Below are 27,837 nucleotides of genomic sequence, written 5' to 3'. Positions count from 1 at the left end.
CAGGTTCATAGCCCGAATAGTGAGTCTTCTGGCATTGTCAATACAAGCAATATTCTCTTGACCCCTACAATACTGGGCCCTTCAATACCTGAAAATTCAACACCTGAACAAGGGCCTTTCCCATTCCCAACAGGTCTCTCTCTCGGAGGACGCCAGGGCAGAGATCTCTTGGTGGCTAGACCACATGGAGGCTTGGAATGGCAAGGCCATATTTGGATCCACTCCAGAGATAATTATAGAATCAGATGCCAGCCTTTGGGGCTAGGGAGCCAGATGCAGACAAATCTTCACAGGCGGTCGGTAGTCCTCTACAGAGTTGCATCTTCACATCAACTTCCTGAAGCTGTTAGCAGGTTCATTTGCAATTTGTAGTTTTTCGGCCGGGAAAGCGAATTGTTGCATCTTGATCCTCACTGACAACATTTCGGCGGTCCACTATGTGAACAAACTGGGCGGGACCAAATCTAAACTTCTCACAGAGATAGACAAAGATTTTTGGCATTTTTGCCTGCAGAATCGCATTTCTGTGACAGCGGAGTATCTGCCTGGTCAACGCAATGTAATAGCGGATTGGCAATCTCGCCACCTTTGGGACTTCAGCGACTGAAGCCTTCACCCGAGAGCCTTTCACGCGCTGATCCACAAATGGGGTCCCTGAGAGCTAGATCTGTTGGCGTCTCGCCTGAAGCGCCAACTACCAATATTCTTCAGCTGGTGCCCAGACCCGGAAGCTCGGGCCACGGACGCCTTTCTCCAGGACTGAATCCATCCAGGATGCCTTTCCACCATTTATAATGATTCCGAGATTATTGGCTCCACTGAAGCAGCAGGGAGCAGAGATGATTTTAGTGACTCCGCTATGGAGAGCACAACCCTAGTTCCAGAATGTACTAAAGCTAGTGTGTGCCCCTCTGGGTCTACTGCCATGGCGTCTGAACCTTTTGTTGGATCTGGGGGGGGGGGTCTTCCCCATCCACTGATCCGGACAGATCCTTGGTAGCATGGCAGGCTTCGGGAAAAGATGGCACATCCCAGGCCTTTCGCGAGAGGCTCAAAAGTTCATTAGTCACGCTTTGTCGCCAGGTACCAACAAGAGATACGCTTCTGCGTGGAGACGTTGGTGTGATTGGTGCAATTCACAGGGTGCAGATTCCGTTACAGCAGATAGCAATATGATTGTGAATTTTCTTTCTTCCTTAGCTTCAGCAGGAATGGCTTATCGGTTGGTGAACAACTTCTGATCGGCCATTTCAGCCGGGCATTCCTTTATAGATTGGAACCCTGTTGGCCAACTACCCATTGTATGTAAGTTACTGAGGGGTATACGGATGTTCACCCCCCCCTCAGCCAAAATATTCAGTCTTATGGGACGTGAATGTTTTTGGATTCTTGGCAGAGCAATAAATACCTATCTCGAAAACAACTGTCAGCCAAATTGACCATGTTACTGTGCCTCATCTCTCGCAAGAGAGTGTCCAATGTGAGGGCGTTAGACCTAGCAGGTACGCATTTTTCCCCAGAAGGGGTCTCCATTATAATCTCTAGGAGAACTAAGAGCAATTCCAGGTGGGTTTCATATGCAGCCTTCCTACATAACCCTTAACTATGTGTAGTCCAAATGTCTAACGGAATATGAGGTGAGTACAGCGGAATTCTGAACTGACATGAAGAGTCAATTGTTGATTGCACTACAAAAGCCTTTTTGCCCAGTGACAGCAGCTACTCTAGCAAGATGGATGAAGTGGCTCCTTGTTGAGGCAGGTATTGATACTTCTAAATTTGGCGTTCATTCTGCGAGGGGCACCATGGCTACCAAATCCTTTTCTTTAGGGTCACGTTTAGAGGGCATTCTGAAAGCCGCTGACTGGACTTCTGAATCAAATTTTAAGAAATTTTACTACAAACCAATTCTAGACGTTGCATCAGTTGTAATGGGTCAGCTTTAAACGAACATAATTGGAGCCTCCGCTCCTGACATAGAAAAAAATGTTCTGGCATTCGCAACAAAGAATATTCAATTCTATTAAGGATACGGAGGCAAGGATTATCCCACCCAGTTATGTTTGAAAAAACGAGTATCTCCATTTTTTTTTACTGAAATGTATAACGGATCATAATTTATATTTTACAGGTTCTACCCTCCCTAATTATTCGTATAATGTTTAGCAATGATTTTCTCACAGAATGTAAAACAAGATTTACAGCTCCATGTACTCCTTCATTCTAGGACAGGATGACAAATGACCGGTATTTCTTCTACTTCTCTGATGTCTGGGAGTCGTTGAAGAGATTGGTGAACCGAGCAAGTCTGTGGTCCGGAGTCCGTTATCAGCAATCTTCAAGTTGAAGTGAAGTTGTTTTTCCCTGCGTTGAGTTTTAGACTTGTTGGGCAGTTCGGCTGTTACTGTATCTCCCATGGCGCAAAGAAAGAGGAGGAGTTATTTCAGACAGGAATATGTATGTGGGGTCACCCTTATGGTTGATCATATGACTGATATGTTTTTTGTTAACTTTACTATTATTGGCTGCTGGGAAAAAAGCATAGAAAGAGAAACATAATCCTCGCCTCCCTGTCCTTATTAGAATTAAAAATTCTTGGTCATAAATGCTAGAAACATTTTTCTCCACTGGCACACTTGAGTATGCAAAATGTGCTTAAATAGGGACATGATAATGCCAATAGTCAGAATTTGTGCATCTTTGTGCCTTTACATTATCTCTTAAAGTATTTGTAGCGCATTTACTGTGAGAATTAACCCCACAGGCAAGACTGCAAAACACGTCTCCTGCCTGGGTGAGGTTTTCGGCCTACATTTAAATCAGTATCTAATCTAAACTTAGATTACATAAATGTTGTTTTTGTTTGGTTTTGTGACCTCAAAGCCAGCAGCTACACGTATGTAATCAATGAGGTCTTGTGTTAAAGAGTTTCTATTCGCTACTGTATGACAGACCGCAGATTGATCAATCGGGAAACCCTCCTTATCAGTGGCATTGACCCTAATACAAACAGGAACAAGCACTGGCAAAGCTAATCAGTCTGGCGTTGGCCACTAGGCCTTTTGGCACTTCTTGTTCTGAATGTTAATGGGTTTTGTGAAACATTATTGTTCAAGCAGCTGACATTCCCTAAACAACAACAAACAAAAAAAAACATTCACTCAAAACATAAGACGTTACCATGGAACTCCCTGGCACTGAAGGGAAGTGCCTTGTGTGGGAATGTGCTCCCTGTATAAGGGGGGCATGCCATACGTCAAACTGAAGTCAGCCAATAGCTGAAATGGCTGGCACATTGCCCTTTGATGCAAGCTGGAGTAGGTGAAAGAGAAACGCGAATGACCTAACCACAGACTGATGGATGAAGTCTGGGTAAGTATGTAATACACATAATTTTAGTAAAATAAATAGTTCATGGTTCATAGATCTAAAAAAAAAAAAAGAGGCTGCTAGCCTCTTGCCCTTGAGAAATAAGGCAAGAAAGAAAGGGGGGAAGAAAGGAAGAAAAAAGGAACAAATGAAAGAAAGAAGGTAAATAGGAAAGAATGAAAATGTCACTTACCCAGTGTACATCTGTTCGTGGCATCAGTCGCTGGAGATTCACATGTTCTGCATAGCTCGCCATCTGGTGTTGGGTCGGAGTGTTACAAGTTGTTTTTCTTCGAAGAAGTCTTTCGAGTCACGGGACCGAGTGACTCCTCCTTCTGTCTCCATTGCGCATGGGCGTAGACTCCATCTTCGATTGTTTTCCCCGCAGAGGGTGAGGTAGGAGTTGTGTTGTAGTAATAGTGCCCATGCAATGGAGTGACTAAGTATGTACCTATTTAAGGTTAAAATAATATATATACAAATGTACAAAGTTGAAGCTAACTTCCAAACTGCTACAGGCTCCCGGGGAGGTGGGTGGGCACATGAGAATCTCCAGCGACTGATGCCACGAACAGATGTACACTGGGTAAGTGACATTTTCAGTTCGATGGCATCTGTCGCTGTAGATACACATGTTCTGCATAGACTAGTAAGCAGTTATCTCCCCAAAAGCGGTGGCTCAGCCTGTAGGAATGGAAGTGGTTTGAAATAATGTTCTTAACACGGCTTGACCTACTGTGGCTTGCTGTGCGGATAACACGTCTACACAGTAGTGCTTGGTGAACGTGTGTGGCGTAGCCTGTGTGGCTGCCTTACATATTTCTTGCATTGGGATGTTTCCTAGAAAGGCCATGGTAGCACCTTTTTTTCTGGTTGAGTGTGCCCTTGGTGTAATGGGCAGTTGTCGTTTTGCTTTAAGGTAGCAGATTTGGATGCATTTAACTATCCATCTGGCTATACCTTGTTTTGATATTGGGTTTCCTGCATGAGGTTTTTGGAATGCAATAAATAGTTGTTTAGTCTTTCTGATGTTTTTCGTTCTGTCAATGTAGTACATTAATGCTCTTTTGACATCTAATGTATGTAGTGCCCTCTCAGCTACGGAATCTGGCTGTGGGAAGAACACTGGTAGTTCCACTGTTTGATTTAGGTGGAACGGTGAAATAACCTTTGGTAAAAATTTAGGATTAGTCCTTAGGACGACTTTATTTTTGTGTAGTTGTATAAAAGGTTCTTGTATTGTAAACGCCTGAATTTCGCTTACTCTTCTTAGAGATGTAATGGCGATGAGAAATGCAACCTTCCAGGTTAGGAACTGTATTTCGCAAGAGTGCATGGGTTCAAAAGGTGGACCCATGAGTCTTGTTAAGACAACATTTAAGTTCCATGAAGGAACAGGTGGTGTTCTTGGTGGTATAATTCTTTTAAGGCCTTCCATGAATGCTTTAATGACTGGTATCCTATATAGGGAAGTTGAATAGGTAGTCTGCAGGTATGCAGATATTGCCGCAAGGTGTATTTTAATGGAAGAGAAGGCTAGGTTAGATTTTTGTAAGTGAAGCAAGTAACCCACTACGTCCTTTGGAGTTGCGTGTAAAGGTTGGATCTGATTATGATGGCAGTAACAGACAAACCTCTTCCATTTACTTGCATAGCAGTGCCTAGTGGACGGCCTTCTGGCTTGCTTTATGACGTCCATACATTCTTGGGTAAGTTGTAAGTGTCCGAATTCTAGGATTTCAGGAGCCAGATTGCTAGATTCAGCGATGCTGGATCTGGATGTCTGATCTGTTGGTTGTGTTAACAGATCCGGCCTGTTGGGCAATTTGATGTGGGGTACTACTGATAGGTCTAGCAGTGTTGTGTACCAGGGTTGCTTTGCCCAAGTTGGTGCTATTAAAATGAGTTTGAGTTTGTTTTGACTCAATTTGTTTACCAGATAAGGAAGGAGAGGGAAAGGAGGAAAAGCGTAGGCAAATATCCCTGACCAGTTCATCCATAGGACATTGCCTTGGGACTGCCTGTGTGGGTATCTGGATGCGAAGTTTTGGCATTTTGCGTTCTCTCTTGTTGCAAACAAGTCTATTTGAGGTGTTCCCCAGAGTCTGAAGTAAGTGTTTAGAATTTGGGGGTGAATTTCCCATTCGTGGACCTGTTGGTGATCTCGAGAGAGATTGTCTGCAAGTTGATTCTGGATCCCTGGAATAAACTGCGCTATTAGGCGAATGTGGTTGTGAATTGCCCATCGCCATATCTTCTGTGCTAGAACGCTCAACTGCGTTGAGTGTGTCCCCCCCCTGTTTGTTTAGATAATACATTGTTGTCATGTTGTCTGTTTTGACAAGAATGTATTTGTGAGTTATAATTGGTTGGAAAGCCCTTAATGCTTGAAAAACTGCTAGCATTTCTAGGTGATTTATATGCAGTTTTGTTTGATGTACGTTCCATTGTCCTTGTATGCTGTGTTGATCGAGGTGTGCTCCCCACCCTGTCATGGAAGCATCTGTTGTTATTACGCATTGTGGCACTGGGTCTTGGAATGGCCGCCCTTTGTTTAAATTTATACTGTTCCACCATAGAAGCGAGAGGTAAGTTTGGCGGTCTATTAACACCAGATCTAGAAGGTGACCCTGTGCTTGTGACCATTGTGATGCTAGGCACTGTTGTAAGGGCCTCATGTGTAGTCTTGCGTTCGGGACAATGGCTATGCATGAAGACATCATGCCTAGGAGTTGTAATATCATCTTTGCTTGTATTGTTTGTGTTGGATACATGCGTTGTATGATCTTGTTGAAATTTTGAATTCTTTGTGGACTTGGAGTGGCTACTCCTTTTGTTGTGTCTATTATGGCTCCCAGGTATTGTTGTACTTTGCACAGCAAAATGTTGGATTTTGCAAAGTTGACGGTGAAACCTAGTTTGTAGAGGGTTTGTATGATTTGATTTGTGTGTTGTAAGCACTTTGTTAGTGAATTGGTTTTGATTAGCCAGTCGTCTAGATACGGGAATACATGTATTTGCTGCCTTCTGATGAGTGCAGCCACTACTGCTAGACATTTTGTAAAGACTCTTGGTGCGGTTGTTAAACCAAAAGGCAATACTTTGAATTGGTAATGTATTCCTTTGAATACGAACCGTAGGTATTTCCTGTGCGACGGATGTATTGGTATATGGAAATACGCGTCTTTGAGGTCTAAGGTTGTCATGTAGTCCTGTAGTTTTAGCAATGGTAACACTTCTTGTAGCGTGACCATGTGAAAGTGGTCTGATTTGATGTAGGTGTTTAGTATTCTGAGGTCTAGGATTGGTCTCAGTGTTTTGTCCTTTTTTGGTATTAAGAAGTACAGTGAATAGACTCCTGTGTTTGTTTGTGTGTTTGGTACTAATTCGATTGCATTCTTTTGCAATAGTGCTTGAACTTCTATTTCCAGAAGTTCGGAATGTTGTTTTGATAAATTCTGTGCTTTTGGTGGTATGTTTAGAGGGAATTGTAGGAATTCTATGCAATAACCATGTTGGATAATTGCTAAGACCCAAGTGTCTGTAGTTATTTCCTCCCATGCTTTGTAATAATGACCTATTCTTCCCCCCACTCGTGTTGTGTGGAGGGGGTGAGTGACATCTGAGTCACTGCTTGGTTGTAGGGGTTTTGGGGCTTTGAAATTTTCCTCTATTCATAGGGAATTGCCCTCCTCTGTATTGGCCCCGAAAGCCTCCCCTGTACTGTCCCTGGTAGCTGGACGGTGTTGCCTGCGAGGTGCTGGCTTGTGTGGCCTGACCCCGAAACCCCCCTCTAAAGGGTGTCTTGCGGAAGGTGCTGTAGGTTCCTCTGCTCTGCGGGGAGTAGAGTGCGCCCATGGCTTTAGCAGTGTCAGTGTCTTTTTTAAGTTTTTCGATTGCCGTGTCCACTTCTGGTCCGAACAGTTGTTTTTCGTTGAATGGCATATTGAGCACTGCCTGCTGTATCTCTGGTTTGAACCCAGACGTTCTTAGCCATGCGTGCCTTCTAATGGTCACAGATGTATTAATTGTTCTTGCAGCTATGTCTGCTGCGTCCATAGAAGATCGTATCTGGTTATTTGACATGTTCTGTCCTTCCTCAACCACCTGCTTTGCCCTCTTTTGTAGTTCCTTGGGAAGATGCTCGATGAGGTGTTGCATCTCATCCCAATGGGCTCTGTCATAGCGCGCAAGTAGTGCTTGAGAGTTAGCGATGCGCCACTGGTTTGCAGCTTGTACTGCGACTCTTTTCCCAGCTGCATCGAACTTGCGGCTCTCTTTATCTGGGGGTGGTGCATCCCCAGATGTGTGGGAGTTGGCTCTTTTCCGAGCTGCTCCTACTACGACGGAATCTGGTGGCAGCTGTGTGGTGATGAAAACAGGGTCTGTAGGAGGTGCCTTATACTTCTTTTCCACCCTTGGCGTTATTGCCCTACTTTTGACCGGCTCCTTGAATATTTCCTTTGCGTGCCGAAGCATACCTGGCAGCATAGGCAGGCTTTGGTAGGAGCTGTGGGTGGAGGAGAGGGTGTTGAATAAAAAGTCATCCTCGACTTGTTCTGAGTGGAGGTTTACGTTGTGGAATTGTGCTGCTCTAGCCACCACTTGAGAGTATGCTGAGCTGTCTTCTGGTGGTGAGGGCTTTGTTGGATATGCCTCCGGACTGTTGTCCGACACTGGGGCGTCATATAAGTCCCAAGCGTCTTGATCCTGGTCACCTTGGCTCATGGTGGTGTGAGCCGGGGAATGTGACGGAGTTTGCGCTGGTGAGACGTTAATTACAGGTGGAGGAGAGGGTGGCGGAGTCACCTTTTTCACCATTTTTGTTTGTGGCGCCTGGTCTGTTTGAAACTCCAGTCTCCTTTTTCTCCTAATAGGGGGAAGGGTGCTTATTCTTCCTGTTCCCTGCTGTATGAAAATACGTTTTTGCGTATGATCCACTTCGGTGGATTGCAGCTCTTCCTCAAACCTATGCTTTCGCATCTGAGAGGACAGTGATTGTTCCTCTGTATAAGAGCCTGGACCTGGGTCGGTTACGGGTTGTTTCGGCACCGAAACCCTGCCTGTATCTCTTTTCGGCCCCGAGGTGGCTTTTTTTCTTTTTTGGAGTCGAAACCTCTCGGCGTCGATCTTCGTCGGTGCCGCTGTCTCGGCGTCGAGCCGCTTCTACACCGATATCTCGGTGTCGTTGCTTTTCTCCAGCACTTTCTCGATCCCGAGAAGGCTGTGTGCCGGTGTCTCGACCGGAGTCGGACGATCTCGGCACTGTTTGGGCCTTTTTCGGTGCCGATGGTCGGTCACCGAATTTATGGGTGGAGCCATGGCCTGGTGGCAGTGGCGTCCCCTGGGCCTTGTCACTTTTCTTCTGTGTTGTTTTCGACGTCTTACTCACGGTTCTTTGATCGTCGAATTCCACGGAGTCCGATTCGTGGATCGAAAAGGTTTCTTCTTCCTCTTGTTCCTCGAACTCTCGGTGCGCTGTCGGCGTGGACGCCATCTGAAGTCTCCTGGCTCGACGGTCACGGAGTGTCTTTCGGGACCGGAACGCACGACAGGCCTCGCAAGTCTCTTCACTGTGCTCAGGCGACAGGCACAGGTTACAGACCAAATGTTGGTCTGTATACGGGTATTTGTTGTGGCATTTGGGACAATAACGGAACGGGGTCCGTTCCATCGACGTTGTTCGACACGCGGTCGGGCCGACCAGGCCCCGACGGGGGATCGAAAACTACCCCGAAGGGCACCGGAGCGCGTCGATCTTCGATGCAGTGTTGACTCTAACTACGCCGATCCCGAACGCAACAATACCGCGAAAATCTTCCGATATTAACTAACTTTCCGTTCCGAAACTCGGAGCGACAGGAACACGTCCGAACCCGATGGCGGAAAGAAAACAATCGAAGATGGAGTCGACGCCCATGCGCAATGGAGACAGAAGGAGGAGTCACTCGGTCCCGTGACTCGAAAGACTTCTTCGAAGAAAAACAACTTGTAACACTCCGACCCAACACCAGATGGCGAGCTATGCAGAACATGTGTATCTACAGCGACAGATGCCATCGAACAGTAAGAAGTAAAGAAACAAAGCAAAATGGAAGGAAAGAAAGAAAAAGAAGAGAGAGAAATATTTTGGGTAGGGCAAATTCAATAGTACACACTGATTAACTTACATTCAGAGTTCATGTGAGCTGAAACCACAGCGGTCAGGAAAAACAAGGCAACTCAAAGGAATTCACAACAGTATTACCTGGAGATGAAATCTGATAAAGCTGGAATGTGACCTGTGTTTCCATTAAAAGTGTCCTGCTATCACATCAGCCTCTATTCACAAGGACAACACTAGAGTAATTAGAACGTGAAAACAAAAACACTAACACTGAAGGAAACTACCTTGTGTGCGGACGTGCTTCTTGTGAAAGAACAAAATGCAGTCACTCAAAGTGAAGTTAACCACTGGCTGAAGTAGCCTTACCCATTGCCCCATGTTGTGTGCTTTACTGAGCGGAAGCAAAATGTGAATGACACAGCAACAGAATAATGGATGAACCTATTATTTTGTAAAGAGAGGTGGCTGAAAGCCTCCCTACGAAAGTATATTATACAGACCTAAAAAAGGGCCTCTGTGGCCCATCACAGTTGATAGTTAACGAAAACGATAATTTGGGTACAGTGGGCCTGTCATATTCACGAGCCCCGATGCCACTTCACCAGCTGCAATAATAATGCCAACTTCCCTTCCCTTTCTTTAAACTGTCAACAGTCTTAATGGGCTGCCTTTAATATATTTCACTTCTGAAAGAATTTAATCTCTATCTTAAAAGTTCCTAATGGATGAGGTCTGCTATCATTGCAAAGCAAACTGGTAATATCACAAGATGCCTTCATTTTGGATGCCAGGTGCAGTGGTGTACCATCACTGACTGACTAGATGTAGTTGCTTTTGAACCGTGTGCAAGTGGGCAAAGGGAGCCAACAGAGATTTCTACACAAGGGGTTATCCTGCCAAATGTTCTGTGACATATGAAAGAACATTCTTTAGACGGGCCAGGAAGGTATCGGATACTTGGGGGTTTGGGGTGGTTGGGGAGCAACACTGTGGACATGTAAGGAACTCCAACTCCATTGGCCAACAACATTGGTGTTTATTTTGACCTCTTGTGCAGGTTCTTGTATCTTTGTTGTAGCAGGAACGTCTGGGAACGCACTACTGACACTGACCTTCTTAGTTCTTAGAGACACCATAAAACTGTCTGGTGGTGTCACTGGAATACTCGGGAGCACTGCCAGCGTTAGGTGTTGAAATGATTTAAAAGCAAGTGTCACCAGCAGATTTAGATCTATGCTTAGGGCAAGTGCTCCAAGCCTAGCCCAATCCAGCACCTTCACGCTTACTCAATTACAATACGACTATCAGCACCTTAGATATGGACCAGATGATAGGCTGTACAGGCATCGCTAGGGAAGCTCTCATGCTGAGAGCAAAGCTTAGCCTCTCCTCCGAAAGGGAACACGCTACCCAGATGCAGAACCTGAGAAAATAACTTTGTTACTTAACTTTACACTTCTTCAGAAGAAAGGATCCTGGATACTGCATCTTAAAAAAGACTAGTATTTCAATTACTACCTATGTGTCGAAACAGTCTTGTCATATGGACAACAAGGACCAATGTGGTTCTATGATCTTAGATTACATCTTGTGCGGGCAGATCGGCAAATATGTACTGGACCTCAAACCTTCATGGTGCAGGGTAATCTGGTAACAAGGCAGAATGGTGTAAGCTTTTATATGAATAACATTCATGACTCTCTTCGATCTTACAAACAAGTCCTGGGGATAAAGTCAGAACATAGTAGCTGGAGGTGGGGTACAAGGGTACATGAAAGGCTGACAGGCCATTACTCAAGATGCCCAGAGATTTTTATCACAAGTAGTACTATGATGGAGGCATAGTAAAGTTTTCAAGAGAGAAGACTTTGCCTGGACTTTATTAACAGACAAAGTGCTTCAAGGGACCACAAAGTGGAGAGAGTTATGCTTAAAAAAGAATGATGTGGATCACCCAATATCTTTATTCTATCATCCAGAACCATACTGTACTGAGGGGAGATTGAGCAGGATAGTTATTGTGAAGCGTGTAAAGATGGTGAAAGTGTGTGGTAAAGAGTGAAAGAAAGAGGTAGGAAATGCTGGTAGCATTTTGGAATACTCCACGTGCCACAACCTGGAACACACAGTTCAAAGTGTTATGAGGTGGCAACTTTATACCAGGCTGTGTCCAGAGCGGATGGGCAGAAATCAAAAATCAGTATGTGTGACTGAAGGAAGAAAAATTGTGAGAGAGAGAACCAACTTAAGCTTCAAAGTAAGCAGTAGTATTGTTTGACATTCTTAAGAACGACAATCATGAAAGATGGAGAACAGTTGATGGAAGGAAATTAGTGTGCTTGTATAAATTCTGAAACAATAAAGGTGTTAAATGATTTGAAATGAGCAATGTGAGTAGAAGGGAAAATGTTTGGAACCTTACCTAGATTTGATGGTACTGTAGAAAGCAAGGGAGTGGGTGAAGAAGTCTAGATGGAAATTGCTGACCTGATGTGTAGAAAGAAGAAATGTGGTTGGGTTTGCTAGATCTCGGGATATGCTAAAGACCATCTTTAAGGTTTAGATGTAAACATGAATCTCTTTAGTCACTGTTGTGTCTCTAAATGAGTGAATTTGTTGAATATGTTCTAAGATGCAAAATGTGTGGTGATCTGGGGCACTGGAGGCCTTGTGAACCATAATGAGAAACTCTTTGGGACTATCCTGACGTGACGGCGAGAGATCAGATACCCCCGCAACCTTCCACAGTGATCCTGGGTTACACACCTTTGAACTCTCAATAAATTATTTCTGAAGGGAAACATACGATAACTTATAGATACCTGTGTTTCTTGATGAAAGTATGACAGCACAGGAAATCGTCCTTTGCTTCTGAATTTGGAACTACCAACAATTATGGGCTTGCTTGCAGTTCTGGGAACATAAAGTTCTCTAGGATATGTTTCACAGATCTAGAAAAGGAAACATTATGTTAACTACAAAAAGTTTTCCAGTTTAAAATTAATGCCCACTTGCTATATCCAACCTAGTTGAGTCGATACAGCACACAGGCAGAACGTGCATTGAAGCAGTGAGAAATAGTGATTGCTGATTTCTCATAATCTTGCATGGTTATTATACATGGAATAAAGTGACCCCTAAAAAGAACATCCAAGTCACCACTTACTTCAAAGGTCATATAGTCTGAAGCCAACAGGCCTTTACAAAGTCACGGAACTCTAAAGTGATTTGCGGTGTCCTCAAAGGAGGGTACGGAGTATGTTTACTCCTTGTAACATTCCATCTTGCCATTACTCTTCCCCAAACCTCTTTGAAAACAAACAACAATATGGAGCCTGTAACAGGTTACAACACGTTTTTCATGCAGTTTAATATTTCATTGTTTCAAAAGAATCTATAATGAGAGGAATAAGTTACTGACCTTTAGTAATGGTCCTCATGGTAGATAACCTATCTAACCGCAGATTCCTCGCCTTTACAGTACTCAGGTGTCAGGTGGGATCCGGGGACTTTTAGAGCAATACTCCCCACTCAAAAGAAGGTGGACGCGCATGCCACCACGGTCACTACACACTGCTCCGGTAATAAGGGAGGGGAGGAACATACAAGTGACAATCCTCCATGCTGACATCAGTTTTGTAATCTTTCTCCTTCTGAGAGCTCAGACATGGCGCACTTCAAACAAATTGCAGAAGACAGTGCACCAAAACTTAACTCGGAACCTTATTTTAGTATTCAGGAGTCCACTCCCCTGAACGGGGAAGGGCAGGGAGAAATCTGCGATTAGAATCAGTATCCACCAGAAAGAGCATTACACCAATAAGTAACTTGTTCTTTTGATGAATACTTCTAACTGCAGATTCCTTACCATAAGAATGGCTAGACCAACAGTAACTCGCAGAGGTGGACAGTCTGCGGAGTGAACTCACATCTGAATGTCCCTCCCATGGGACCCGATAGTCAGGACAGTCGTTTTTTGTGAACATGTGCACAAAAGCCCATATCACAGCCTGGCAAATGTCCAGAACTGGCACCCCCATGCCAATGTTACTGTAGGGGCCTTGGCCCTGGTGGAAAGAACCTGCAGGCCTTAGGGGGTTCCTTCTTAGTCAGTGCATAGCACATTTTAATGCAGAAGAATATCCACCTGGGCAGTCCTTCTTTACACCACTTTACCTTTCTTTGTCCCTCAAAACCCTATAAAGAGCTAATCATCGACAGTATGGCCTCTGTAGAACCTTAAAGGCCTCTTAGGGTGAAGACAATGGAGTTTCTCCTCTAACTCCTGTTTTGAGGAATGTAGTGAAAACAAATTGTCAGCAAGGTAATATCCAGGCCAACATGGAAGGGTGATACCAGCTTTGAAAGGAAGGCTACCTCAGTCATCAGCACCAAAATGTCTGGGGGGAAAAGTGGTGCATTGAAGCTGTACAGAAAGCGACTTGTTCATGCATGAGGACACAGAAGTGATGGTGACAAGAAAGACTTTTAATTGTCAGAAGCTGTAGTGAGCAACTGTGCATAAGCTCAAATGGAGAGCACATGTGGAACGGAGGTATAAAATTTAGGTCCTACTAGTGCATGACAAATGGCTTTTGGACAAAATGTGTGTCAAACCCTTCAGAAATCACATCCAGACTGGTGATTAAAGAGAGGGTTATTCAGGCTAACATAAAAGTGAGAGGGCTGATAAGTGAATTTTAACTGTGCCAATGTAAGGCCATGCTGGGCCAACACCAACACAAATGATACATCTTCAGAAAGTTTGACCTGCAGAGGAACAAGATGAAGACCCCACACCAGACCACAAACAATTCCAAGCCCCCGCCGTATCTGGGGAATAATAAAAGGTTTTGGTGGGAACATATTCTAGCGACCTTTCAGAAACCCATTTACTGTAGGGGATTTGAGCCTCAAAACTGCAGAAATGCCAGAACGATAACCCCTTAATATGTGGAAAACCAGAGCCCAGCAGGCCAAGGAAACAATAAACAGAAGAATCTGAGAAAGGAGTGCAGCTAGAGAATCAAAATGTTTATCTGAACACCATGCCATGGACTTGCTGCAAAAAGCAGGCATATACATTGTTGGTAGAGGGACGCCTGGAACATTGCAGACTTCGAGCGGAAGGTCAAAAGCTGTCAACTGCCGCCACTGAATCTCCATGCATGAAAGTGAAGGGCTTTTAGGTTTGGGTGCAGGATCCATCCCTGTTGCTGCACCACAAGATCCTCCCGAAGACGCAGACTGATCAGAGGACCAATGATCCAGACTGATCAGAGGAGCAGCTCGGGACACCAGACTCATCGTACCTAATCCGTGAACACCTTTACTAGCTTTCTCCTCATTGAAGGAAGAAAGGCTTTCAAAGCAAAATGGATCGCGCAAAAGCTCCAACAGGTTGATGTGGAGCCCAGATTCTGCCGGAGACCAGAGTCCTCTGATCTGCACCTCTCCCAGATGACCACCCAGCCCAGAAGTGATACATTTGACGGTACAGTCTGAGCTGGTTGAGGAAGAGAGAGGGATCTGCCGCTGAACCAATTTGCAGCCCGTCCACCACCAGTGCAGATCCTTTGCAGAGCCTTCTGAGATCTGGACTATGTCCGAGAGAGTCCCCTGATGCTGTACCCACTGGGACTTCAGATCTTTCTGCAGAGCTCGCATATACCAATAGGCATGAGTTATAAGCAGGATGCAGGAGGCCATAAGGCCCAACATCCTTAGGGTCATTCTTACCGAACTTCAGGATTGAGGCTGAAACATCGATAGTATAGCCTGAATATCCTTGACCTGCAACTCTGGAGGATAGGCTCGAAACTGCATTGTGTCCAGAACAGCTCTGATGAAAGGGAGTGTCTAAGAGGGAGTTAGGTGTGACTTCAGCACGCTGATATTGAACCAACCCTAGCAAGTGCACAAGACTGGGGGCAAGCTTACCCACAACAGTCAATCGTCGAGGTAGGGAAAAACTGGAACCCCTGACCTCCACATATAAGCAGCAACCACCAACATCGCTTTTGTGAACTCCTGAGGGGTACTGCAAGGCCAAAGGTGAGCACGACAAACTGAAAGTGCTCTTGGCCCAAAGTGAGCCACCGGTAACATCTGTGGGCAGACAGGACAGGGATGGGAAAATATACATCCTGCAAGTACAACACTACCATCCAGTGTCCCGAGTCTAAGGTAGACAGAACTTGCACGAGCGTAAGCAGTTTGAATGATTCCTTTTTCAGGATGAGACTGAGAAGGAGCAGGTCTAGAACAGGGCGAAGGGCTCTGTCCCTCTTGTGCACCAGAACATAGCAGGAATAGCAACCACAGCGTAGTTCTGATGCTGGCATCCTCTCTATAGCTCCCGTGGGCATGACAGCCAGCACCTCCTGAGGCTGCAAGGAAAGGTGGTCTTCCGTCAGCTTGTTGTAATTGGGTGGCGTGGGTGGTTACAAAGGGGAGGGAATAACCTCTTGGGATGATCTGCAAAACCCAAAGGTTGGATGTAATCGGCCTCCAGTGGTGCAGGTAATGGCGGCTCTTGCCCTCCAATGGATGCACATGATGGTTGGAGGGCAAACTAAGGGGATTTGTAGGCTGGCTGGGGGTGGCCTGGCACGACCTTTGGCTACCTGTCCCATACAGTCTGTGGGAACCACACCCTCAGCCACAAAAAGTTTAGGAAACCTGCTGGCCAAGTTTAAAGCCCCTTCCTTGGCCACAAAAGGGACGGAAGGTGGCCAGGGGTTGGTGATTGGCCATGGAAAGGCCCAAGGCCCTGGCCGTATAGCCTGCTGCCCTTAAACCACCCCAGTAGTGAGTCTGCCTTCTCTCCAAACAAATGGGAGCCATGAAAGGGCATGTCCATTAGCGAGGCCTGGACATCTCTGAAAAAAACAGTGGTTCTCAACCAGGTGTGGCGTCTAAGGGCCGCTAATGATAAAATTGCTCTGCCCAGCGAGTCTGTAGTGTCTAGCCCACATCGTATGGCGAACCTGGCTTTATCTCTCCCGTCAGAAATTTCCCGAGAGAGAGTATGGCTCAGACTCCCTTTGAGACCATAGGCAGCACTTGTGCAGCAGAGTCGTAAGGGAGTATCGGCCCAAGAGGCATGCGGTGTGTACTGACCACAGTACAAAGCTGGCAGAAGAGAATATCCTTTTCCTGAAGGTATCCAGCCTCTTGGATTCCCTAAACAGTGCAGCGGTCGCAAACGCACCCAGGTTGATGTTGGAGGCGGTAGCCTGGACCCCTCTCCAGGGTGAGTTGCTGAGTGAGGAGACTGTGGTCCCCTGGGGCAGGGCTGTGGTGGCGGACAATAGTCCTATGCACAGGAGCCCCGGTGCAGGTCTTGGACCAGGCCCCAAGCAGGATGTCAATGAGGGCGTCATTGAAAATGAGAAGTGGTTCATATGAGATGACTTAAGGTTGAAGAACCTCTGTCAAAACAATAGTCTTGACTGCCACTGAGGACAACTGAAGGTCCAAGACCTCAGATGCCCTCCTTAGCAACCGAGGCCCCCTTCCTTGTAGGCAGGAGAGATATTCTAAGGTAAGGAATCTGCGGCTAGAAGTCTCTATCAGATATCTAAATATCTATGTGAAATTTGAGCACGTTGATGAAAAAGTCAGGCTGAACAGCAACAATACTTGTAACTGCAAGAGGTGCAATAACATCTGCGACGAACTGGCTTTGAGCAGCCAGTTGTCCAGATACAGAATGACCAAGATTTCAACCTTCCGAAATGCGCTGCAATCACTTTTGTGAAGAATTGAGGTACCAATGTTGACCTTAATGGAAGAACTGTCCAGTCCACTGGCACCTGCTAGATCCCCCTACTTTATGTCCTCAGGGTCTTCTAAGGACTGGTAACAATAAGGGTCCTCAGGCCCCTCCCATTCATCACCCAATCCTGGTCTGTCATATGAATAAGGCACTGACTCCAACATGGGGCGGTATGTGCCCCTGGTCAGCACCGAAACCGGCATTACACAACACCCATCCAACTCCATGTCATAGTCAGGAATGATGATTGGGTGGCACCACTAACAGGCGTTGGTGGAGCCGGGGGTGTCATCAATGGAACGGATGTCAGAAAAGGTCATGGCCGCTCAACCAGCACCACTCTGGATCCGTAACTGGATCTCGGAGGACTGACAGGTGCTGGGGGCAGGCCTGCCGGCGGAAAAAACAATAGGGGATTTTCCAGAACCTGTGGGCCTGGAGGGCGCTCCAGAAGGATAAGGCTGCCCAAAGATGAAGTGCATGGCCTCGTAAAGCTCTTTAAGCTGAGTGGGGGGCGCTCCGGCTTTGGAAAACTCAGGCACAGTCTCCACCAATGAGCCAGGCCTCTAGTGCTGATAACCCTGCATCTCGTCCAAAGCCCTGTGTAGCGATGTCGAAGTTTTAATCTTGTTGTGGGACTTACCAGATTTTCCTGGTGACTTTGAGTGAGAGAATCATTCCCGAAAGAGGCTTTGTGAAAGATCTCGGGACCAAGATCTGGAACATTGCAGGGCCATCCGGAGGCGAGAAGCTTGAGGGACCGCTCCCTCAGCACCTTTAGATGCATGGATCGGAAATCCTCATACGTCTTGATGTCATGATTGTGCGGCAGACACTAAAGGTAAGCCAAATGTGGGTCCGTCACCGACATCTGACAATGATGGACTCGCATGGTATGAAACCTGCGTTTTTGGCAGAGATCCTCACACAAGTAGACAAAGTCTCTAAAAAAATATTGACAAATGGCTGAAAAGAGTCAGTCAAAAATTGACTGGGGGCAGAGCTCTCTGGATCTGCGGTGACTGGCGCCGAAAGAAAGAATTAACGTCAGCGCGCTAGGGTGGAACCTATATATGCACTGTGCATGTCATTTCTGGTGAGCACGACATGGAGTGGAGACGAACAAATCTCGATCAGATATCCAAATATCTATGTGAGATTTGGGCACATTGATGAAGAAACCAAGCTGAGTAACATCAATACTTGTAACTGGAAACAGTTCAAATCATCTGTGACAAACTGGGATTGAGCTGCCAGTTGTCCATGTACAGAAAGACCAATATTCCAACTTCTTGAGATGTGCTGCAACCACTATCACTTTTGTGAAGTACTAAGGGCCAGATGTAGCAAAGGTTTTTCCCCATTCTGTGTCTATGGGAAAAAGTGTTTGTACATATGGTCCTAAGGTACCAATGTTAATCTCAATGGAAGAACTGCAAACTAGTAGTGAGGGGACTCTACCACAAAACACAGATAGCTCTGGTGCGACTGCAGGATTTCTAAGTGAAAATAAGCATCCAGAAAGTATAGTGACACCATAAAGTTCCCCACTTCCAGCACTAAAAGTATGATAGTAAGGGGCAGCATCTTGAACTCCTCCTTGTGGAAGAAAAGACTCCAGAGCATGAAGGGTCCACAGGAGGAGGAGGGCATACCCCTCTTCTACGATTTATAGGACCCAATGGTCTGATATTAGGGTGTTCCAGGGCTGTAGAAAGGAGGATACACATCCGCCCACAGACCGCAAAAGCTCCCTCAAGTGAGACCAACCAGCTTTCCAGGAGATAAGGAGACGAAGAGGAGTCTACTGCTGGGTATTTTAGGCACTGCCCCTGCTTCTGTACTGCTGAAAAGTGGATTTTGCTGCTAGGAGAACAGTGGTTAGTATTGAAAAAAACAGAAACCTTTACAGAATCCATAAAACTTCCAGTACTGACAATAATCTTTTTGAGATATTGGAGCCCCAGGAAACAGTCCACTTCCCAGCACGGAATCTGATTTTTCTAAAACATCGAACAGCAAATCTATTATTGTCACTTGGACATCATTTGAAAAAAAACCATATGATCTCTGCAAAGTGTGCTGTATAAGAGACATTGATTAAACAGCCAGCGTTAATATTTTGCCCAGAGGCATCCTGGCTATCAGCTACCAACTATGCAGAATGCTCCTAGAGTTGATCAGGCTGGTTTCGTGTGACAAGCTGGGTCATATTCGGTAAGGTAAGACTACACATCTTCCCATCAAGCACATGCCATTGGCTGATTTGAGGGCTAAGCTGCCTGCTGATAAAATGTTCTTTTGCCTACTGGGCCAAAAATTTTAGATTCCCCATCTGTTGGGACTGTAAAGAAGACTCTAGGAACCTGCTTCAGGCAGAAAGAGGCTTGCATCACAAAGCTCTCAGGGGCGGGCGCACTTAGGAAAAAATTGGGTTTGCTAAACAGACATGTACCTTCCAGCTGACGATCAGTTAGCCGCAGGGACAGACATCAGCCTTTCCTGAGCATCAATCACAGGGTCCTAAAAGACCTCAGTAAAGGGCAGCAATGGTTCTGATGACTGTGCAGGGGGCTATAAAACATTTGTTACAAGATTAGTTTTATTTTCCAATGTCATCAGAGAACATTCAAGAATGTATTTGCTGCTTTAAGTAGCATAGTGTGGCACAATGTGGAACAATGTCATTTTGTGTGGGGGGGGGGGGCGGCCCGAAGGAAACGCCATCTCTGTCTGTCGATGCATATAACCCACTCACATTTCTCAAGGTTATATAGTCTGCTGTGTCAGTGGTGAGTAAAGAAATTAAATTAACTGTCTCTCTACTATCATCTGTGTCATGTTGCACGTACATGGCATCTGAATAGCATGCTTCTTCCAGAAGTGTTCCTCCTCTACTAACTGCTGAGCTTCTCTCCTGGATCTCTGCAAGATCATCCTGTCCTTTGATGAGGTCTGCTCGTCAGTGGGGGCTTACAGAAATGCTATTTGTGGCGTGTGAGTCAGCGACTGTGGTGCCGCAGTCCGCGTCATGGGCCTTGAAGGTAGCGTATGCATCGGTGCCGGCAAAACATCTGTCAAAAAAGACCTCAGTATCGGCACCACTTCAGGTGGTGCCAGAGGCACTGTGAGAAACAAGGGGAATGTATGGTGCTGGCAAAGGACCCGCATGGCATGAATCCATACGGAGCCCAAACATCTCATAAGGCCAGATGGCACCCCAGTGTGGTCCCCTGCACATCTGAAGATCTCCTTTATGGAGTTCTGAAAGAATGCCAGTTTGGCACTTGGTACTGAGAACTCAGGATAAGCCTGAGGTGTCATCAGAAAAGACACCGAAGGCAACAGATCAAGCAAAGGTTCTGGTTCAGGCACCAGAATCAACAGCACCATTAGTGTTGTCTCTGCAAACGGAAGGAATAACACAAACTCCACTTTGGAAGATGACACAAAATGCCTTGTTGACTTGCTTTTTGAAGAACGATGTTTTGAAAATGAGCCATACTGCTTCCTCTTCTTTCTGTGCTTGTGACATTTCTTCTTAGAAGATTTGGAAAAAAGAAAATGCAGAAACTTAGATTTAGACTGGGACCAGAGTCATGTCTCTCAGTTATTGCTGACGGAGGCCATGAGAAGTTTAACCTCCTTTATTGAATGGCATTGGGTGCATATTGAATTAAAGATCTCATGACCTAGGAGTGTCTCAACCCCAAGCACCACACACAAATGTTGAGATGGTCTGTGAGCGACATGTGTCATTCACAGACCTACAAGCTTAAAATCTGGTCTCATTGGGAGAAACTTCCCTAGCACTGCCACAATTTTGATAAGAAATCTTGTGAAGAAACTCTCTGACAACCATAAAAGCGAGCTCTAGAGCCGCATCGAAGGGCCAGGAAAAAAGAGAACAGATGTAGATGCACTAAGGTGGGTGCTTTAAGGCTCCAATTATGTCACAAGGGAGCTTCTGGCCCAAAGATGGAGTCAAGAGCTCCCTAATGGGACGGGAGCGCAATGAAAGCTTCCAGATACGGTCTGGCTCGAGGGGATATTCAACAGATGAGGAATCTGCAGACAGTAGTATCCATCAGAAAATGAAATCTGAAAGACAACAAACCCAAACAGGTTATGAATAACACTGAAGAGCACCAGTCCAAGAACTGATACTTGTGCCCTATCATTGTCCCCAGAATGAAATCCATTTACAAGGACTCTTTTTCCCATGGCTCAATAACATCCTAGCCGACTTCACCAGGTTGCTAATCCTGAAACTGATCAACTTGTTTACAAATTTCCAAGTGGAACAATACTAGATGGTATCTTTCATGAGTTCTCCGTCCCACCAAATATGTGGTGCACTGGCCTGTTTTACTCCCAGGAGGTAAGCAATACCCCACTCCCCAACCAGAAATAGAAGAAAGGGATACACAGAAGACTACCACTGGTTCCACCAGAACTGCCCCAGTAGTATGTCCAGATGAGCGATATCACTAGTAATGAAAAAGATGATGCACTATTATGGTTACTTTCTCATATGGAAAGATTTGTAGGCAACAATACAGTCATGTGCAATTCCAGCTATAAAGAACGCACGGGATACATGAAAAATACACAATTCAAACATTTAAAGCATATTGTTAGGTACTCAAGTGCTCAAACATACCAGAATATTTTCTGAAGCACTGTCCACTTCTGTTCCTTGTTCCATTTCTTAGTTATAAACCCAAAGATGTAAGGCATAAAAAGTACACTAGATCTCAAGAGGCCTTGAGAAACAGTCAATGGTTTCTGTACACAATTTGTAACTCACTAGCAAACTGTAAAACATTTTAACTACCAAATTAGGATCTCTTCTACAGAAATTAAAGTTTATTGATAAGGTGTTACAAAACATTACCTTATATTCTCTATTTGCATCTGACAGCTGCCAGCTGGAGTTGGAAACACCCATACGACAATACTCTTCAGATAAGTCAATAAGCTGCCATCCCTCTAACCGTTCCGTCTCACTTTGTTTAGGGTTATATGAAAATGCATATAAGTCAGTGTATTGAGCTGCAGAAAGGAAAAACAAATCAGCATTGGAAAATATTACTGCGGCTTTTTTATGAAAGTGGCATACATAAGGTATAAGCATAGCTACCAAAACATCCAAATAATAGGCAATATGAATGATTTTCTCCATATCACTACACTTCCATTGGATGCAAAGAAAAAAGGTAGTCGGGGAAAGACGAAGAGACAGCCCAATTTCAGGGAAAGGTGGCAATGCAGTCTTCTTGACCAAGAAAAGAGAACGACAGGAAGGCAATGTTACAACTGCAAGATGTAGCAGCTGTCAACAGACTCAAGTCTGCTAGAAACGCTTCACTATATTGTGCCTTGGCTGGAGCAAAATATAACTCTCCGAAAGACACTGGTGGGTTGATTATCTTGCGGTGATACTGAGCCGTGTCTGTTCCTCTGAGGATGGACATTAAATAGTACTAACAAAAAATGGTATGAAGTCATACTTGTAGCTCTTGTGGAATGCGCTACACAATTTCATATAATCATCACTCTTTAAATAACTATATTCAGAAAAGTTTACCACAAGCTTCAATACCCAGTATCCTAAAGTATATTTGCTCTAAAATAGCTGAACTGTTATTTTCAGGTAAATAGAATAAAATATATCACCATTATTTATTTATCTTAGACCATTTGTATATCACCCAGTATCATTCTATAAACATTCCAAAAAGCTTGAATATGTTGGACCACTCCAAAATATAATGTATGCATGCATGGGGTATCCACAACAAAATATCTATGGACAAGATCAGAAACTTGTCATCATTTAACACAGTAAGTACATGGACTAAAAATGTTCAGGTCACTGGAGTGAATAAGTATTTTAAGTAAACTGGTCAAACCCTACAAGGTCAGAGGAGACTGGATTACCATTAGAGACTGCTCACTGCTTTGAAAAAATGTTACAGTTCTGACCCTCTCCATCTTGTTGCCAACAGACTCCACGTTTCTGACTAATGATCACAGTCACATACCTTTACGTCAAATGAGGTTATCTGTGATAAAGCAGCTAGCCCCAAAAGCAGCTCAACGACTTTTCATCCCCTGCCTCACCAACAGTAAAGAAAATTCAGTGTTTTCTATTTATGCACAAACGTGCACATCTTCAGTTTTGGACAAGATGCTCTGCCAAGTATGCACCTCTATGGGTGACTTTCTTCAGGAGAAATATACTCTATGCAGACGTCTTCCTATAACTGTGGCTTGATACTGTTAAGTGGATAATTTATAAATTTTGGAATTCAGGGACCAATTCAAAAACATGACTAATTTCAGTGGTGGAGTTATTTACATATGCGTATTCAGAAAAAACTGTATTTCACAACTAGTCACAACTAGGGCTATTTACTGTAGCGATTGAAATGTAGTTGAACACTCAAATGTAGATGAACACCAAAATCTCCCTCCTAACAATGACAATCATTACATTATTGTGTTTCTCAAACATAAATACTGAAACACCAACCAGCACAATGCTGATCTGAACTCCCAGTTTGGTAATACCTAATATGGCCATGTTTCTGGAGAGGCTGTGCTCAGCGCGGGTGGTACCGTAACACATTTCTGTATGATTGTAAATTACTCAGCACGGAAAGGATTTTAATATAGACAAAGGTAGTATTAATTCCATACTGTCATAAATTATCTGGACAGGATGCGGGTTGTCATCTATTTATCCCTTATCTCTGTTTATTAACTGTGTTACAGACTTCGAGTATGTCAGGACTTGGGCTATTCATTTAAAAAAGGGTGGGGCCCTACCAGATTAATAAATTCACTCTGGTTAGGTTAAAGAAAGATCCTAGAGAATCTCTGCTCAAGCCGTGACTCAAGTAACTGGCAGTCCCCAGAGAAACGAAAATTAAGTTCAAGCAGTAACAACATTTTTTAAAGTTAGAAACATAGGAATAAAATCCCATGCCAATACAGAAAAAGAGAGAAAATAACATGAGTAAAAAGGCTCCAAGGTAATCAAAACTGGATAAGGAGATGCGGAGGTATGAATTTGTAAATTTTAAGGTAAAAGTCTCCAAAAAAATAAATAAAGCGCCAATCAAGCCACTGTTCTGGGTTGACCAGGACCAAGGAATGAATACAGTAATGGAGTAGTGGAAGGGTACATTAAGCGGGTCGACCTGAGAAAAGATTTTACTTTCTGAATTAGTCTCTTAAATGGAAGGAGAAATTTTCCAGCAGAGAAAGTTTCAATGTTGCGGCCGACAAGGGGGCTCCCAGGTCAGATACGTTGTTCTTGAGCTGAAGCTGTTGGTTTTGACACTGAAAGCTCGTTAAGTGATAAATACAGATTTTGTGGCTGGCTAAGGGGATGCTTCGTGGGTATTATAGATTTGCAGCCTCACTCCAGCCTGAGGTTTTATTTTCGGACTAGTCACTTTTTTTGTAAGTGAAAATCACCCAAAAGGCCTGGGCTGGAAGCTACATTGCCTTTACCACAGCACCCCACTGAACCTAATTTCAGTGCGGCAAAATGCCCCGAGCAGGATACACCTCGTTTTCATGAAGGAATAGAGTATGTTCTTCCTGGGCAAGCTGCAGCAGTACATTGTCTCGATCCTCAGGAAGTGGAAAAAATATCTAAGTCTCACTTTTCTCCAGCTGCTGGGAAAATTTGTTCTGGTCCGTGCTACAGCTTTTAGCTCCTCGGGGCAGGGTCGAGGCACCAGTTTTCTCTCCAGACAGGTCTTCTTAAGGGTCCAGACTTCTGGGGTCAACTGGGCCCTCTTGGAGTCAGGTGTCCTGCTTTAAGTGTCGCTGAAGGAAGCAAACACCTTTACAACTGGACAGCAATTCCGGTTCCAGGGTGCAGTATGATTCAGGTGTCCTGGAGTGTGTACTCTTCTTCCAGATGGAGTTCGAAGTATGTTCAGCAGGGCCTTCCTCGGACCAACTAAAGCCTATTGACAGGTCTGAATCGCCATATGGTAGAGTTCGACCAAGCAGCAGCTTTAGATTTGATCTACAGAAATGCTTACAAAGAAGGCCATAATCCTCTATTCTTGGAATAGGTCTTATGTGTAGTGTACGCTTCCCTTTTAGCATAACATGTCTGTATACACTTAATTTATCTGGGAATGCCACCCTACAAAGTTTGGTTTCCAAGACGAGGTTTTGCAAAGGCAACAAAGAGTTGTTCTTTTGCGGATGAACTTTGTTCTGCAATATGGAATTAGTGGACTCTTTTCATCATGCGTGTGTGTAATTTCCTTTATGACACTGTCTCTGGGGGTGAGAAGAGAACAGACAACCCAGGTGTTTAATGTGCAAAGAGGAAGCCATCCTATGGAGAAAATGTTATATTTGTAGCTTTTTGACTGTTCTTAGTTTAGAAAATAAATTACTTTTTTCAAAAGCATAAAGGCTCAAATGAAGACCCTCATAAGTGGTCAATACTATACTGCAATCCCAGGTAGGGTACTGTGGAGTTCTTGGAGGAAGTGCTCTTAAAATGCCTCTATGAAGGTCTTGACAACAGATGTTTCGAACTGAGACAAGTGCTCTCTGTTTTGTATGTAAGCTGCTAATGCAGCTCAATGTAGTATATAAAAGCATATGACAATCCTGTTTTCTGAAGTAGCGGTATCAAGTTATATCCAGCACTAAAGGTTTAGAGGCTCTATTTAGTTTCTTACAGTAATACCCACATTTTCTTTCCACTTTGCATCACAGCAAGCTTGTGTGGTGGGCTTTCATGCCTCACGCAGGATTTGCATACAGTTCTTTGCGAGTTTAGGTAACCAAACGCTAAGACCTCAGGTGCTAACGTGCTAGGTTCAGTTCCCTTAGTGTTAGATGACTATGCGGACCCTGATGCCAAGTCAGGAGTTCTGGTCTGCTCAGCAGTTTTTCATGTGGATGGATTAACATATCCAAAATTATTGAATACCACAGCTGTCTCCCCTAAGTTGGATTGCCCAAAAAGAAGGCCTCTGATGTTTGCCACATTTTCCTCACTACATATGGGATCAGATGTAATGGAGCAAATGCGTAAGCAAAGATCCTTGACCGCTTAATTCACAGTGCACTGTCCATGGACTATGGGTGTGGACATCTGGAATTTAAGCTTTGGGCAACTTTACAATTTTGATGGTATCAGACGGACTGTGCTTGTCTCCATTTTTAAAGTAAATCTGAAGTACCAGCTGATTGATCCCCATTCGTCGACTTGCTCATGCATCCTGTGTAACAGGCCAGCAAAGGTGGTGCACACACCACGCAGATGCTCTACTAATAAAGTAGTTGTGAATAGCACAATGCTAAATATTTTGAGTTACCTCTGACAGCTGTGGAGAGTGATTTCTCCCTTGTTTCTGGATGTAATACTTGGCAGTCAGGTTATCTGTTTTTAATAAGACTGTTTTCCTAAATAAGTGTATAAAAATGGATTGCTGTCAACTCCAGGTAACTGGTATGCCAAACCAGCTATGCTTGTGGCCCGGCATTCTGAACAGTAATGTGGTTGAGTTGTGGTCTTCAATTCATGACAGAGGCTCCATAGTAATGGTCACCTGTGGTTCCACAAACGGCCTGCCCAGTAATTCTTGTAGTTCTACCATTTAGGTTTTGCTGAACACTGAGCTTCAACAACACTAGATCTTCCCACTGACCCTTTGTTTGCAACCATTGCCTCGCTAAAAATTCTTGCAGTGAGTGCATGTGTAAACTTGCATAAGGTACAATTGCTAAACATGAAGCCAACACCCCCAAAAGTGTAATTACCATTCTTACAGTAAGAGAAAATGGTATCTGTAAAAAAAAGGCAGTAGCCTTTGCAATGCCATCAACTTCTCCTGTTTTGGGGAGGCTTACCCTGACACAGTGTTTAACGAAGTTCTTAGAAAATGTTGGGATTGGAGACAACTTTTTTGCATTGACAGTGCACCCTAAGTTGCTTAACACAGGCATTGCTGTCCAAGTGTGTTCTAGGCATAGCTGTCAACTGCTGTTCTTTATTAGCCAATTGTCCTAGTGACAATCGTTCCCTGGGGAACGAAGAGCAAACTCAGGAGGGCCGTGAGGGAAGAAGTCCGACCCCTGCAAGGAGATCTGAAGCAAGAGTCACCCTAGCCAATTATAAGCTTCTTCCCGACTAACCAAAGAGACTGCCCTAGAGGAGGACTGAAGCGTGGAATTAACACCTCTCATTATCTGAAGTCAAACCGACAAGAGGGGCTCCGCCAACTAATAACTAGCATCCCCTTCTCTGTCAGCAGGAGACCACCTGAGAAGACCAGGGCAAGCCTAAACAGATCGCCTTTTCAGGCTACAGGGGCATGGGGGTTCACTTCCTTTTGGCTGATGGTTGAGTTGAGAGGTGAGACTAGGCCTGGAGGGGGCACAGAGGGGATCTAGTGTACGGAGGAGCCAAGATGTCTAGGTGGCATTTATGGTGACTAAAATGAAGCTGTGCATCAGTGAAATGAGATGTCACACTTCAGCCAAGTCCACATAAAACAGGGTTCTCACTGAAAGACCGAGAGCAGACGCTGAA

At 44.6% G+C, this 27,837-nt stretch overlaps 1 protein-coding gene across 3 annotated transcripts in view; it reads right to left on the bottom strand.

Moving 5' to 3' along the window:
• Nucleotides 1–27,837, bottom strand: part of MTMR6 (myotubularin related protein 6) — a 256,696-nt gene that overhangs the window by 125,802 nt on the left and 103,057 nt on the right. For all 3 annotated transcript variants that reach the window (XM_069202235.1, XM_069202237.1, XM_069202236.1), the window contains exons 4-5: nucleotides 22,153–22,310; nucleotides 12,298–12,426 (exon numbers count right to left, since the gene is read on the bottom strand). In XM_069202235.1, the coding sequence (XP_069058336.1) occupies nucleotides 12,298–12,426; nucleotides 22,153–22,206 (183 nt within the window). In that variant the 5' untranslated portion in view covers nucleotides 22,207–22,310. The remainder of the gene's footprint in view (nucleotides 1–12,297; nucleotides 12,427–22,152; nucleotides 22,311–27,837) is intronic.

Source organism: Pleurodeles waltl, chromosome 8 (assembly GCF_031143425.1).
Source record: "Pleurodeles waltl isolate 20211129_DDA chromosome 8, aPleWal1.hap1.20221129, whole genome shotgun sequence".
NCBI lineage: Eukaryota > Metazoa > Chordata > Amphibia > Caudata > Salamandridae > Pleurodeles > Pleurodeles waltl.
The sequence above is the reverse complement of the archived record's forward strand: the minus strand, read 5'-3'. Positions and strand labels throughout refer to the sequence as shown.